Consider the following 16,846-nt stretch of genomic DNA (forward strand, 5'->3'; position numbering starts at 1 on the left):
TGAGCGCTGATTTTCTGTGCGTCAATTGAGACCAGGAAGTACAGACCAGCTGAGACCCATGAAGAACTGAAGGGGCAGACTGGGAATTTAAAGTGGCCGTGGGAAAAAGTAAATGTGGCCCCCTATGTTGTAGGCAGGTCCAAATTGATAGAAGTCGGGCCAAGACAAGTAGTTGGGGCCAACACAAGTAGGAGAGGTCAGCAAAGGTCAAAAAATACATCTCCATCAGAACTAATACAGTGCAGCACTAGATACTGTCCCAGAAGCAGTCCCTCGTTGTGGCCTCCTCCAGTTGTCTCTAAACAAGATATGGAGCCATCATCAACCACGCCCCACTGCAGAATTCAATTGTATCACCGTCCTCAGGACAGCCATACAGTTGAATTCGGGAGGACATCTGCAGCCACCGGCCGGATACATGAGTGCCTGTTAAATACCGCTGAGAGAATCACATCATTTTGTACTTGGCCAGAGGCCAATGGCAGGCGGTGACGTGAATAACGACCCGCCCACCCCCGGACACGAAGAAGCAGCAGCGGTGGTGCGGGGACCAAGAGCGGCGCAGGGAGCCAGGTAAGTAGAATCAGCGAGCAGTGATGGTCAGTTCGCAGAGTTCGCCAGCGAACACATGCGGGCTGCCATCTTTAGTAAGGTAGACTCACCCGTCCGGCGATGGACAGGTAAGCCCTTCTGAAATCAAATGCAGTTACCGGGAGCAGGCAGTTCTGAGAACACCCCGATGAAGGCCCCCGGCGGCTGTTCTCAGAACTGCCTGCTCCCGGTGACTGCATTTGATTTCAGACCGGCTCCCGGCACAGGTAAGGGCTTACCTGTGCATTGCCGGAGGGGTGAGTCTACCTTACTAAATATGGCAGCCTGCATGTGTTTGCTGGCGAACACTGCGAACTGACCATCACCGTCAGTGAGCACCCGACATATGGGGGAGCATTTGTAAGTGTCAGATAACCCCTTTAATACAGGATGGGGGCAGAGATGTGACAACCCTTCAGTGTTTTCTGTAATTATGGCAATAATTGAGACAATATAAGCAGTGTGGCAGCAAAAGGGGTCACATCAGTGTGTGATATTTCCCCTTCACAGGTAAAGCTGTGATATTTAGTGTAAGGTTACTGATACAAATATTTAAATATTCACTCCATTTTTCTGATAATAGTTACCCCGATTAAGCGGGAACAATAAAGTGTAATTATGTGACAAGTATGCATCTGTAGTTACAAAGAATTCTTATCATCATCATCCATGGTGCCTATGCTTCGTTCAGTCCAGCATTACATCGCGAATCTACGAGTGAATAACGCTGTGACTGAAAACAGAAAGGAATTATGTTATCAAAGCGGCTCAGCGGCTAGAGCTCCCAAAGTGGGCTGAGTCTGACCATGTTTGATGCCATTTGGCCCCGATGTGTACCAGGTAGAGGCAGCTCCTGCTCCATGTCAAATCAAGGCAACTGGACTTTTTGTCTTCTTGAAGACCCTTCATATTCATCAGACTGGTGTTCTCAATTAGAATAACTTGTACAAAGAATCTCCAACATTAAATACTAGCGACTCATGTTTCCATCAGCTCATTCTGCTTATCACAATACATGAAATCAAGGACCTCATGGAGGTAATGCTGGATTTACACGACCCGATATTAGGGCTGATGATCGTAAACAAATGTACTTCCTACAAACACTTGCTCCCATTAATCTGCCCATCTAAAGGTGCCGCAGATCACCTGCTCTTTCATCGGGTGAAATGATCTCAGGTGTGGACAACTCAACAATCATTCCCGGGCAGCAGATTGTGGTGTCAAAACAGGATTCTGCTGTCCAGGAGCATTGATTTTGTATGGGGAAGGGCAATAGCAGTAGCGATCACTCGTTCGCATATTGTGGAGAGGATCGCTGGATGTAAATGCAGTTCTTCATCTTCACAAGCAGCTGATTGTCGGACGGAATGCTGCCTTCCCGGAAACCGGCTGCTCTTTGGATAGTGTAAATGTGCCTTAAGATGTTGATGATTATGACGTGTGCCAAGGGAGGTCAACCTCCATGAGATACTTGACCTTGTGTTGATTATGATAATGCTGATTATGCTGACTGAAGACTGAGTAATCTACAGTCAGATGACTAGTAGAACGTCTTCAAGAAAATAAAAATACGTTCAGTTGGTTTGACTACACATATACCATGACCTGGATGAATGAGAACCTTCACCGACACTCCTGCTCCTTATTTACAGACGACAAACCCAGCAATGTGCGAGGTAAGAGTCAGGAATGATTACAGTCACTGTCCTCTTGCAGGATTCTCCTGAACACTGGAGCGTGATCTGCAGTCGGAGCAGGTCAGGATTATTCAGCTTATTAGACGTTCCCAAAACTGCATTTTCTCACAGCTTGCACAGCCATGTCACTAAGAGAGGGAGCAGAGGGACAGGACATTGCTCCACAGGGATGCTTTCTGAGCTCTGAACTTGCAGGTTCACATGCATGCATGCAAAATTTGCCAGCAACATAATGTAACCCACATGGTACACAAATACATCATTTTTCTTTCCCCTTTACTAAACATATGCAAACAGTATCATTAAAATTACATTTTTTTTTGCAATGTCAAAGCAATTGCAAAACATGTAATAAAATCAAGTTTAAAATAAAACAGAAATAAAACCAGCATACAATACACGTAAATGTGGAAATCTAGTAAGCAAGGGAGAGGAATGGACAGATAAGGCTACTTTCACACTCGCGTTTTGGCTTTCCGTTTGTGAGATCCGTTCAGGGCTCTCACAAGCGGTCTAAAACTGATCACTTTTGCCCTAATGCATTCTGAATGGAAAAGGATCCGCTCAGAATGCATCAGTTTACCTCCGATCAGTCTCCATTTTGCTCTGAAGGTGGACACCAAAACGCTGCCTGCAGAGTTTTGCTGTCCGCCTGACGAAGCGGAGCCAATGTAAGTCAATGGGGACGGATCTGTTTTCTCTGACACAATCTGGCACAATAGAAAACGGATCCGTCCCCCACTGACTTTCAATGGAGTTCAAGACGGATTTGTCATGGCTATAGAAGGCATAATACAACCGGATCCGTTCATGACGAATGCATGCGGTTGTATTATTGTAACGGAAGCGTTTTTGCAGATCCATGTCGGATCCGCCCAAAACGGGAGTGTGAAAGTAGCCTTACATAATCATCCTAGCATTCCAAAGTGTGCAGATCTCAGGTAAATCACAGTTACTTCCCATCAGTTTTTGGGTAATTTATACACACTTCTTTCCATTATTACAAACCCGCTTATGACATTGGGCTATATGGTTATATTTGAAGGAAATGTGTCACCGTGTTATCTATATAGATGTGTCATTCTAATATGCCTGGAATGCTAAGCAGATGACTGCTGAAAAGTGATCTGTACAATTTTTGGCAGTGCAAAAACCGCGGAAAGTTTTTTGTGCATATATATATATATATATATATATATATATATATATATATATATATATATATATATATATATATATATATATATATACACACACACACACTGCTCAAAAAAATAAAGGGAACACTTAAACAACACAATGTAACTCCAAGTCAATCACACTTCTGTGAAATCAAACTGTCCACTTAGTAAGCAACACTGAGTGACAATCAATTTCACATGCTGTTGTGCAAATGGAATAGACAACAGGTGGAAATTATAGGCAATTGGCAAGACACCCCCAATAAAGGAGTGGTTCTGCAGGTGGTGACCACAGACCTCTTCTCAGTTCCTATGCTTCCTGGCTGATGTTTTGGTCACTTTTGAATGCTGGCAGTGCTTTCACTCTAGTGGTAGCATGAGACTGAGTCTACAACCCCCACAAGTGGCTCGGGTAGTGCAGTTTATCCAGGATGGCACATTAATGCGAGCTGTGGCAAGATGGTTTGCTGTGTCTGTCAGCGTAGTGTCCAGAGCATGGAGGCGCTACCAGGAGACAGGCCAGTACATCAGGAGACGTGGAGGAGGCCGTAGGAGGGCAACAACCCAGCAGCAGGACCGCTACCTCCGCCTTTGTGCAAGGAGGAACAGGAGGAGCACTGCCAGAGCCCTGCGAAATGACCTCCAGCAGGCCACAAATGTGCATGTGTCTGATCAAACGGTCAGAAATAGACTCCATGAGGGTGATATGAGGGCCCGACGTCCACAGGTGGGGGTTGTGCTTACAGCCCAACACCGTGCAGGACGTTTGGCATTTGCCAGAGAACACCAAGATTGGCAAATTCGCCACTGGCACCCTGTGCTCTTCACAGATGAAAGCAGGTTCACACTGAGCACATGTGACAGACGTGACAGAGTCTGGAGACGCTGTGGAGAACACTCTGCTGCCTGCAACATCCTCCAGCATGACCGGTTTGGCATTGGGTCAGTAATGGTGTGGGGTGGCATTTCTTTGGAGGGCCGCACAGCCCTCCATGTGCTCGCCAGAGGTAGCCTGACTGCCATTAGGTACCGAGATGAGATCCTCAGACCCCTTGTGAGACCATATGCTGGTGCGGTTGGCCCTGGTTCCTCCTAACGCAAGACAATGCTAGACCTCATGTGGCTGGAGTGTGTCAGCAGTTCCTGCAAGACGAAGGCATTGATGCTATGGACTGGCCCGCCCGTTCCCCAGACCTGAATCCAATTGAGCACATCTGGGACATCATGTCTCGCTTTATCCACCAACGTCACGTTGCACCACAGACTGTCCAGGAGTTGGCAGATGCTTTAGTCCAGGTCTGGGAGGAGATCCCTCAGGAGACCGTCCGCCACCTCATCAGGAGCATGCACAGGCGTTGTAGGGAGGTCATACAGGCACGTGGAGGCCACACACACTACTGAGCCTCATTTTGACTTGTTTTAAGGACATTACATCAAAGTGGGATCAGCCTGTAGTGTGTTTTTCCACTTTAATTTTGAGTGTGACTCCAAATCCAGACCGCCATGGGTTGAAAAATTTGATTTCCATTTTATAATTTTTGTGTGATTTTGTTGTCAGCACATTCAACTATGTAAAGAACAAAGTATTTCAGAAGAATATTTAATTAATTCAGATCTAGGATGTGTTATTTTTGTGTTCCCTTTATTTTTTTGAGCAGTGTAATTTATATTTATTTATATATTTATATATATATATATATATATATATATATATATATTTTATACAGTATATCATGGAAAATGTAAAAATAAAGGGGGTGAACACTTTGGCGTATATCTGTTGCAGATTGCGACGCAAAAGTTATTTGCGCCGCAATCTGCGACTTTTCCCTGCTCATGCCAGGTCTAAAAAAGGTGGTGTGGAATGCGCAGGGAAGGGGGGAATGGCGTGGGTGGGGAAGGGGGGTGGCATGTGCAGGGAAGGGGGTGGCGGGGGCGGGGAAGGAGCAGACCGGCAAGCCAGTCTCATTTATCATTTTCTATTTAGGCGCCGAAAATGGTCTAAGGGAGATGGCGTAGAGTTAGACAGGCGGTAGATACAACAAAGTTACGTAGAGGCCAGCACCTCTACAAAAATTCGGCGCATCCACTGCTAGCTAAAGGGGTATTAAGATCGGCATCTAAAACGCCGGTCTTAATTAATGACCCCCAAAATTCTTTTAGTATATTTTTAACATAAAATTTGATTGTTTCAATCAGTCATTTTCTGATGACACATTCCCTTTAACAGCACATTATTGTATTAATGCTCACAGCAGAAAACACTATAAGTTCACAGATGCCGGGCACAAAAAGCTTCAGCCGGGGCCAATGCTTCACTGACGCTTTACTTAGGGTCTCCCAGTTCCAGACTGAAAGTAGTAAGAAATAATATTCAAAACACCATTTTTTTTTTCTTGGTCTATAAGAAACAAGGATACATAGGAAGAAATGCAGGAGCAGTGAGATCCGGCCGAGCAGAAAGCGCTGCTCACTATTGCCTCGCGCAGTTACACTGCAGTAGAGTCTGCAGCAGCCAAGTGACGGTACACCAGCTGCATACCTAAGCAGCAACGCAGATCAGCCAGCAATCTACAGGGCACACCGGGTGACAATGGCCATGAAATTACACTTTGCTCCAAAATGCACGCTCGTCTCCTCCAGGATGATGAGGGATGTGTGCCCCCCCCTCCCTGCATTAGCTCGCCCATATAGAAATCAATCATGCCCTGGATAAAGAAAATGTTGCAGGTGGTGGTATCTCTATATCATGCAGCGGGATCACTACTACTATTTCTTCTTCTATGTGAATACAGCATCTGACAATTTTATGTTTGCATGACATGAATGCAAGAAATGTAATAATGTGTGCAATACCCTTGGGACACAAGACTTCACGGAAACAATAATCCCTTTTCCTAGGAAACCTACTCAAGTATTTTGCATTTCGCCACTTCTTCAACTTGCCGCAGAGACAAACCTTTTCAAGAGACAATTATGGCAAGAAACTAATGATTAAATCAATTTATGTTCAACTGTACGGTAAAAGTACAGAACAATTATGAACGCTTTCACGTCTCCGACAGTTTTAAAAACACGTTTTCTGATATAATTGCACAGAAGGAAGTCTAATTACCTGATAAGTATGTGTCTTTACTCATACAGAAATCTCACAAGCTGTGCAAACTAGATCAATCCTACCTACGACAGGCGCGCAACTGGCAACCCTATGTAATCAGGCTGGAGGATTTCGGTATACTTACACCGCATCTTGTAGAGCCCCGTGCTGGAGAAGAAGCCGGACGATGGCTACGTGACCGTTCTTTACAGCGTCATGAAGAGGCGTGTCGTTCTGGTACCCCGTAGTATTCACTAGGGCCTGGTGTCGAAGCAGCACCTCTACCACATTAGTGTGCCCGTGGTTACAGGCTTCATGCTAGATGCATAAAAAAAAAAATATGGTATCATCAAAAATTAGCCTTCAGGCATTAAGGAATAGATCTACAATATAAGATCATATAAGTGCCTTAAAGGCGTTGTCCCACGAAAAATATTCTACGGTTTTGAAACCAGCACTTGGATCTGAATGCTTTTGTAATTGCATGTAATTAAAAATGTATTCTAGCTACTGAGTTATTCAATGAAATCTCTCTGTATAGCGCCACCTGCTGTTTGCACGTTATCTAATTTCTCTGTCCTGCTCATTGAAACGGAAGCAAGTGCTCAGTTCCGTCCATCAACTGCCACCAGCTGCAGCATAAAGGACATGCCCCCTAAGCTGCCAGCTTGAAATAAATCCAGCAGAGCAATTGGAACAAGGAAGGTGCAGGGCTGGTTCTAGCCTTGTTAGAAAGAGATGGTCATGTACTATATGATGTCTGGTTTTCATTTTTTACATTATACATGGGAAAACCGCTTTAATGGTATACAATCATCTGATTTCCAAAATAACCATTTTACTTGTGGAACAAAGTCCATCGTTTTGAGATCGTTGAGCATAAGAACGGATGCAAGATGAGGACAGCTGGAGCAGAACCGAAAAAAATCTATGTTTCAGTGTACGTAGTTTTCCTAGAAAGTAATATTTCATGGCAGGTTTGGTCAAACATGGTCCTCAGAAAATAAGATCCAGTTGCGATCACTTCTCCTACATTCAGTTGTATAGACTCATAATCCCAAAACTGCTGCCAGCGAAGAGACTGTTTAGCTGTAATAAGGTAGGTACTCATGGACAACCCCGATCTTCCCTATAGGTCACAAAGACAACAACATACCAAGCATATAAGGACTCCGTCATTATTACACTATGTTCGCACCGTTTTGAGGAGCACAGTATATATCTAGCGTAGCACACGGTCTTCACAATGCGCCGCATGCTACTGTAGGGTATACAGCCACATATGTAGGAGCTATACGTTCACCATATATGACAAGCATGACCATAAAGAAACAAAAAGTAAGAATCGGGCACATTCCCCATTTTTCCAAGTAGATATTGTATAGATAAGGGGTCAGCAGCACCCTGCACTTTAGCTGTTGTGAAACTACAACTCCCAGCATGCTCCATTCATTTTTATGCGAGTTCTGAGAACAGCCAAGCAAGTGTGCATGCTGGGAGTCGTAGTTTCACCACAGCTAATGATCACTATAGTACAGCGTCCATACATCTACTGGCCCCTATGAACACGTGGTAGATGTTTCTGTGGAGCTGCCCTCTGACATATGGTTAGTTTCTTAATACTCAAATGAAAATGTAAAAGCAACAAGGAGTTACCAAAGGAGTCCATCCAGCATTGTCTTTAATATTGGGGTTAGCACCACTCTTCAGGAGCTCCTCCACCGCGCGCACCTCACCCTGTGTGCAGTTAAAAGACACATTAATCACCTTCAAAACAGAGGAAAAACAAGAATTCTAGCCAAAAAGGACATGGACATTTAGTAGCATCCAAGCAACACTTAGACAGTATTATAAAAAAACGGATGGATTTACCGGTATCAAAACACTGTACAGAAATGGGTCATAGTGAGAGAGATATAATGGATGCTCATTGATCATGTTCCAATGCCGAGAAGAGGTGGTAACAGAGGCTTACTACATAAAGAGAGAGAAATCCTCATAATACATTGAGACCAGAAGGGTTGAATGTTGAGTTCAGACCTTGGATATGTACGTAGTTGGCTGTTACCCTTTGCCCTGCTACATCTACCTGCTAACTATATGTGGGGGGCCATTTATATTTTCTAAATGGTTTCCTTTGTTTTACTTACAGATGATGTACAGTTGGGCGTTGGGATGATAAGAAATAGTGATTGGGATCCCCGCAACACATGAAGATGCTGGACAACCGCATGGCATTGACAAGATCATACACATGATACCATTTTCTATATATGGGTGCTCCTCCTTCACTTGGAATCTTGGACTTAATTCTGTACGGTTTGTACCCAGTTCTGACTGGGATGAGTGGCAGACAATTACTATAGCAATAGGTGGATGTAAATGAAGTTGGCAGGAGCGCCTAGCAATGGGAGCCTTGCGCACTTTAAGTAATCCCCTTTAGACAGTTTGCGATAAGGCCGCCTGATATCCGCGCTGAACTTGTTCAGAGGGATAGATATGGGGGCAAATCCGCTCTGTTCTTACAGTTTAACCCAGCGCTTTTATAGGGGGTTGGCAGGCACGACGATACCTACGCTTGGGGACAAGTGCGGTATAGCCCTACTGATACAACTGGTAATGTCTAGCGATGTCTTCAGATGTTGAAGACTCCATTCGTGCAAATTTGCGATCTGCCACTCACACTCTTTCGGTAGACATTACTTTAAATTGATATTCCTTTTTGTGGTCCGAGACCCTGTGGTGGAGGATAGAGAGCACGAACTTGGGGTGATGAGTGCCAGCTCTATCTTGTATTGAGCTGGCCTCATCGTCTTAAGTACTAAATAAATGATAGAGATCCTGTGAAAAGCTCTACCTGAAACTACAGGACCTGAGACATGTGATCGTCTCCACAGCAACGCTTACAAACAGTCCACATGTGACCACAATATTCCGGTCACATGACTCTGCGATCAGCTGACTTGGTGATCATGTGATACGAATGTCCGTAGAAGATGACTCATACCACTGACTTATGCGCAACAGCGACGCGCAGGCGCAGTTATCGAGGCACCACGCCAGATCCCCATCAGGTCATAAGCGCTCAACTATTGTTTTTAATTATGTATGTATATGATCACCTGGGTATTGTTGAATACCTCAATTAGAATGAAATAGGATTTAGAGTTGTATTTTTGTCTAAAATATGTTTTGGGATATATACTTGTGTCACACATACAGATTGCACATGTATCACATTGATTTTTGAATCATGTTTATCTGGCTTTACACATGAATTTATGAAATGTATCATGCTTTATACTTAATTATGTTCACTGATTAATTGAGCTGTAACATGCTATATATATATATATATATATATATATATATATATATATATATATACACACACACACACTATATGCACCCCCTCTTTTTGTATCACTGCTTGAGAAAGGTTCCAGTGTGCGAACCGAAACGTTGCTGTTTGGTGAATAAATTACTTATTTTACGTAAGGAAGTGCTGTGGATTTTCTTGGATTTATATATATATATATATATATATATATATATATATATATATATATATATTTTTTTTTTTATTTACACACACACACACACACCACCTGTCCAAAAAAAAGTCGCCACCAAAAAAAGATTACAGCACGCATTCGCTGTGGCATTATTTCGATAAGCTTCTGCAATGTCACAAGATTTATTTCCATCCAGTTTTGCATTAATTTTTCACCAAGATCTTGCATTGATGATGGTAGAGTCTGACTGCTGTGCAAAGCCTTCTCCAGCACATCACAAAGAGGGGTTAAGGTTTGGACTCTGTGTTGGCCAGTCCATGTGTGAAAATGACGTCTCATGCTCCCTGAACCACTCTTTCACAATTTGAGCCCGATGAATCCTGGCATTGTCATTTTGGAATATGCCCGTGCCATCAGAGAAGAACAAATCCATTGATAGAATAACCTGGTCATTCAGTATGCTCAGGTAGTCAGCTGACCTCATTCTTGGAGCACATACTGTTGCTGAACCTAGACCTGACCAACTGCAGCAACCCCAGATCATAGCACTGCCCCCACAGGCTTGTACAGTAGGCACTAGGCATGATGGGTGCATCACTTCATCTGCCTCTCTTCTTACCCTGATGCGCCCATCGCTTTGCAACTGGGTAAACCTGGACTCATCAGACCACATGACCTTCTTCCATTGCTCCAGAGTCCAATCTTTATGCTCCCTAGCAAATTGAAGCCTTTTTTCTGGTTTGCCTCACTGATTAGTGGTTTTCTTACGGCTACACAGCTGTTCAGTCCCAATCCCTAGAGTTCCCTTCATATTGTGCGTGTGGAAATGCTCTTACTTTCACTATTAAAACATAGCCCTGAGTACTACTGTTTTTCTTCGATTTGATTTCACCAAATGTCTAAGTGATCGCCGATCACGATCATTCAGGATTTTTTCCCCGCCACATTTCTTCCTCGAATACGATGGGTCCCAACTATCCTTCCAGTTTTTAATAATGCGTTGGACAGTTCTTAACCCAACTTTAGTAGTTTCTGCAATCTCCTTAGATGTTTTCTCTGCTTGATGCATGCCAATGATTTGACCCTTCTCAAACAGACTAACATCTTTTCCACGACCACAAGATGTGTCTTTCGACATGGTTGTTTAAGAAATGAGAAGAAACTCATTGCACCAGTTGGGGTTAAATAACTTGTTGCCGGCTGAAAGATAGTCGCCCATGCAGTAATTATCCAATAGGAGGCTCATAACTATTTACTTAGTTAAATCCAGGTGGCGACTTTTTTTTTTTTGGACAGGCAGTATATATATATATATATATATATATATATATATATATATATACACACACACACAAACGTATGTTTTTTTTTTGCGGACCGTATACGGAACCATTCATTTTAATGGGTCCGCAAAAAAAAAAACAGAAGGTACTCAGTGTGCATTCCGTTTGCCTGTATTTCCGTTCCGCAAAAAAATAGAACATGTCCTATTATTGTCGGCATTACAGACAAGAATAGTACCGTTCTATTAGTGGCCTGCTGTTCCGTTCTGCAATATACAGAATGCACACGGACGTCATCCTTATTTTTTGCGGATCCTAACTAACCTGTCTGTTCCATAGGCCGATTTTAATTAGTGGAAATATAAAGCTGTAGCCTGCTCTCACTGCATTTATTGGAGGCCAAAATACAGAGTGGGCTCAGCTTGATGTGGAACTTGCATTCCCTGAATTTAATGGAGGCCAGTATGGCACCAGAGGAGGTAGTATTTAGTGTAGGTTCCTGTCCTAAAGAGATCACCTTGTCCTTGACGGACAGGCACAAATAGTTTTGTAAAGAAAAAGACACAAATGCAATAGCACTCTGCAACCAGCACTCTGCCCTGCCTCTATGCTGGATGAGGCATTGGTGTACAGTCGTGGCCAAAAGTTTTGAGAATGACACAAATATTAGTTTTCACAAAGTTTGATGCTAAACTGCTTTTAGATCTTAGTTTCAGTTGTTTCTGTGATGTAGTGAAATATAATTACACGCACTTCATACTTTTCAAAGGCTTTTATCGACAATTACATGACATTTATGCAAAGAGTCAGTATTTGCAGTGTTGGCCCTCCTTTTTCAAGACCTCTGCAATTCGACTGGGCATGCTCTCAATCAACTTCTGGGCCAATTCCTGACTGATAGCAACCCATTCTTTCATAATCACTTCTTGGAGTTTGTCAGAAATAGTGGGATTTTGTTTGTCCACCCGCCTCTTGAGGATTGACCACAAGTTCTCAATGGGATTAAGAACTGGGGAGTTTCCAGGCCATGGACCCAAAATGTCAACGTTTTGGTCCCCGAGCCACTTAGTTATCACTTTTGCCTTATGGCACGGTGCTCCATCGTGCTGGAAAATGCATTGTTCTTCACCAAACTGTTGTTGGATTGTTGGAAGAAGTTGCTTTTGGAGGGTGTTTTGGTACCATTCTTTATTCATGGCTGTGTTTTTGGGCAAAATTGTGAGTGAGCCCACTCCCTTGGATGAGAAGCAACCCCACACATGAATGGTCTCAGGATGCTTTACTGTTGGCATGACACAGGACTGATGGTAGCGCTCACCTTTTCTTCTCCGGACAAGCCTTTTTCCAGATGCCCCAAACAATCGGAAAGAGGCTTCATCGGAGAATATGACTTTGCCCCAGTCCTCATCAGTCCATTCACCAAACTTTCTGCAGAAGATCAATCTGTCCCTGATGTTTTTTTTGGAGAGAAGTGGCTTCTTTGCTTCCCTTCTTGACACCAGGCCATCTTCCAAAAGTCTTCACCTCACTGTGCGTGCAGATGCGCTCACACCTGCCTGCTGCCATTCCTGAGCAAGCTCTGCACTGGTGGCACTCCGATCCCGCAGCTGAATCCTCTTTAGGAGACGATCCTGGCGCTTGCTGGACTTTCTTGGACGCTCTGAAGCCTTCTTAACAAGAATTGAACCTCTTTCCTTGAAGTTCTTGATGATCCTATAAATTGTTGATTGAGGTGCAATCTTAGTAGCCACAAAATCCTTGCCTGTGAAGCCATTTTTATGCAACGCAATGATGTCTGCACGCGTTTCTTTGCAGGTCACCATGGTTAACAATGGAAGAACAATGATTTCAAGCATCACCCTCCTTTTAACATGTCAAGTCTGCCATTTTAACCCAATCAGCCTGACATAATGATCTCCAGCCTTGTGCTCATCAACATTCTCACCTGAGTTAACAAGACGATTACTGAAATGATCTCAGCAGGTCCTTTAATGACAGCAATGAAATGCAGTGGAAAGTTTTTTTGGGGATTAAGTTAATTTTCATGGCAAAGAAGGACTATGCAATTCATCTGATCACTCTTCATAACATTCTGGAGTATATGCAAATTGCTATTATAAGAACTTAAGCAGCAACTTTTCCAATTTCCAATATTTATGTAATTCTCAAAACTTTTGGCCACGACTGTACATTTTGGCCAAAGCGTAATAAGCCACTCACCACGTCAAGGTCGCCTTTATGGAGTGGTCCCTAACAATAGTTTTGTACAAAACGTATTTGCCAAGAATCTCACATTTATAACGTAGCATTAGCATTATAAGTACATTTTCTATAGCGAGTATGGAATGATTGTATTTACTTTATTATTTAGGTTTGCAGAGTGCTGTTGCATTGTGTTGGTTTTTGCTTTTGTGCTTCCAGCCATAGCGATGTGCACCTGCACACTGGGATGTGCTGACTAATCCCCATTTCTTTCTTTGCATTAGTGAATATGGTGCATTAAAAGAAGACATTGGGCGACATTTATCAAGACTGACGTTTAACCCCTTAGTGAGTGTTTTGGGCCTTACTGACAAAGCGTTTTTCTTCCTTTTTTCATCTTTGCCTTCCAAGAGCTATAACCTTTTAATATTTCTGTCTTTATAGCTGTATGAGGTCTTGTTTTTTGTGGGAAAAGTTGTAGTTTTTAATAGCGCCATTTTGGGGTACACATAACTTTATGATTAACTTTTATTAACTCGAGATGGGAAAAACAGCAAAACTGCCAGTGTTTTTAAGTTATACATTTTACGGAGTTAATTTTTCGGTATAAATAACATAATATCTTTATTCTCTGGGTCAGTACGATTACAGTGATACTAAATACATATATATATTTTTTTTTTACGTTTTACTACTTTTTTTGCAATAAAACCCCTTTTTCTAAAAGGAAAAGAATAGTTTTGCATTGCCGCTTCCCAAGACCCATAACTTTTTTATTTTTCTTTCTATGGAGTTGTGTGGGGGCTTTTTTTTTTTACGGCGTTCACCGTAGGGGATAATATACATGATATTTATGTAGTCTGGGGGACAAACTATCACAAGAATGATCACTCGTCCCTGCACAGAGGAAAAGATTGCTGCATGCAAATGCCGCTCTCATCTCCTCTGATGAGCAGGCAATTATCGGGAATTAACAGTTCATCCCCAATAACTGCCCGCTGAGTTGGCGCATGTAAACGGGCCTTTAGGCCGATATTGGGAGGTTGAGCCAATGTACATCCAATGTGTAGTGCAGCTTTACTCCTTTTACCACACCAAGGGTCCATTCACGCGTCCGCAAAATAGGTCCGCATCCGTTTCGCAATTTTTCGGAACAGGTGCGCACCCATAAATTTTCAATGGGGCCGGAATGTGTTATCCGCATCCGCATTTACGGATCCGCAAAAAAATAGAACATGTCCTATTCTTCTCCGCAATTGCAGACAAGAAAAGGCATTTTCTAAGAGTGTGCCGGTGATGTGCGGTCTGCAAAATGCGGAATGCACATTGCCGGTGGCTGTGTGTTTTGCGGATCCGCGAAACCCATACGGACGTGTGAATGGACCCTAAAGGTCCCTTTACACCGGATTGACACAGTAGCAGGTTGTCGGGAAGGAAGCGTTTCTTCCCAAAAAAAAAATCACGATTGAGAGAATCAGCAATCTCCTCCACAGTATGCAGAGGAGCGATCGGTAATGCCATTGCTTGTCCCCATAGAGACTCATTGTTTGCCGGCAGCAGAGCGCTGATTACACAGTATTGTCTGCTGTCAGCAAACGATTTTTGTGTCTGCATGAATAGCATAACTTTTACACCGCCAGATAAACGCTCTATGTAGCGTTCCTATGTATGCTCATTAGTAATTATCTTGCAGAATCTCAGCCCGGGGACCCGGAGCGGCACAGGGAGCAGGGTAGGTATAATCAGTGTGGGGGGGGGCTTTTTATACTCTAGGATAATCCCTTTAACGCCAAAACATTTGACCGATCACTGTCTTGCTTCATATTACATTTTTTTTAGTAGCTAAAAGCCAACCAAGATCACTGGTTATGATTACATACTAGAATGTGCACGAAAGAGTCAAAGCCAAAAACACTCATCCGACTTTCTGTGAATTTTCCGAGATGAGCAATTACTGCACCTTTTTTAGGCAAGATTCCCTTCGCCAACATATATTTCTGGTGACTGGCTATAAATAAGATGTGGCATTTGCAGATTTGGCAGTTTTTTTTTTAGCCAGAAGCAAGGTCTTTGCTAAGAAAAGATTATTAAATGAGATTTCAAACTTCTGGAAATCAGTCTGCACGGAAATGCTCTTGTGGGCCAGGTTATCAACTTTCATTCATCTTTCTTGCGCGGTTATTGTCAGTCACACAATAGTGGCAGATAGCTTAATTGCGGCAGCTTAACGTTTTTAGTATTCTCCTGGAGACTCTGAGCAGTTCCAGACCAATTTTCTTACCAATGGAGCATTTCCTGGAAATCGCGCAATAATCAAGCACAGCTCCCATCGCCTTCCAAAAGATTAAATTAACTCAAATCAGACGCCAAAAATGGAACTAATAGGCATCCAAGAACGGTCATAAAACGTGATAACTATTGCCGCACATAAAAGAACTTTAGATCTGACAGCTGGGAATAACTGCAGCACTAAAGCTCTGCGATAAAAACTTCATTGGGGATATTTTGTTTAACCCGTTGTGATCTATAGAAACAAATCAGATTCACATTTGTAGGATATCACTGAAAATGAAAAGCTGAAGCCTCACCAGGACAGGAAAAGCCTAAGGCCCCTTGCAGACGAGCGTGTCCGGATTTCTATCTTCATTCAGCAGGACCTGCGCCGACGTCACCACGCTCACCATGTAGTGAGCGCAGTTACATCATCAAAGGTCCTTTGGCAGGTCCTGAAAGAAGAAGATGCCGGCTGCGCGAACAACAGGATGAGGCAAGTTAATTATTTTTTAGCCCCTAAAGCCACATTTTACTATGCATGCTGTATTCAGAATGCTATTATTTTCCCTTATAACCATGGTATAAGGGAAAATAATACAGTAAATTGACTTTTATCAATTTACTTACATCATCTCCTAGCAACCATGCGTGAAAATCCTGCATGCACAACTTTTGTCTCCGCTCCAAAATCATCTTCTGAGCGGAAACCTAACGAACCCCATTATAGTCTATAGGCTCCGTTATGTGCCGAATCCGTCCTTTCCTATAACGGAGCAGGAGAATGGAAAGGCTGAACGCTGATGTGAACTAAGCCTTACAAGATCTCTGCTGTGTGTGAATAGGAACATTCTTGGTTACAGGCAGAAGATGAAAACCTGTATAGACCCAATGCTGAAAGTTTGCTACAACTGTACCAAGTCCCAGCAATCCTCTGTGAGGGTACAGTCCCATGTTTTTTGATGCAGTTTTTGAAGCCCAAACCAAGAGTGGATTCAAAATAAGA

At 43.0% G+C, this 16,846-nt stretch overlaps 1 protein-coding gene across 2 annotated transcripts in view; it reads right to left on the minus strand.

Annotated features, from left to right (window-relative positions):
• BARD1 (BRCA1 associated RING domain 1) overlaps positions 1-16,846 on the minus strand; it is a 55,589-nt gene that overhangs the window by 13,152 nt on the left and 25,591 nt on the right. For both annotated transcript variants that reach the window (XM_040441182.1, XM_040441183.1), the window contains exons 5-6: positions 8,226-8,306; positions 6,715-6,887 (exon numbers count right to left, since the gene is read on the minus strand). In XM_040441182.1, the coding sequence (XP_040297116.1) occupies positions 6,715-6,887; positions 8,226-8,306 (254 nt within the window). The remainder of the gene's footprint in view (positions 1-6,714; positions 6,888-8,225; positions 8,307-16,846) is intronic.

The sequence above is a fragment of the Bufo bufo genome, chromosome 7 (assembly GCF_905171765.1).
Source record: "Bufo bufo chromosome 7, aBufBuf1.1, whole genome shotgun sequence".
Taxonomy (NCBI): Eukaryota; Metazoa; Chordata; class Amphibia; order Anura; family Bufonidae; genus Bufo; species Bufo bufo.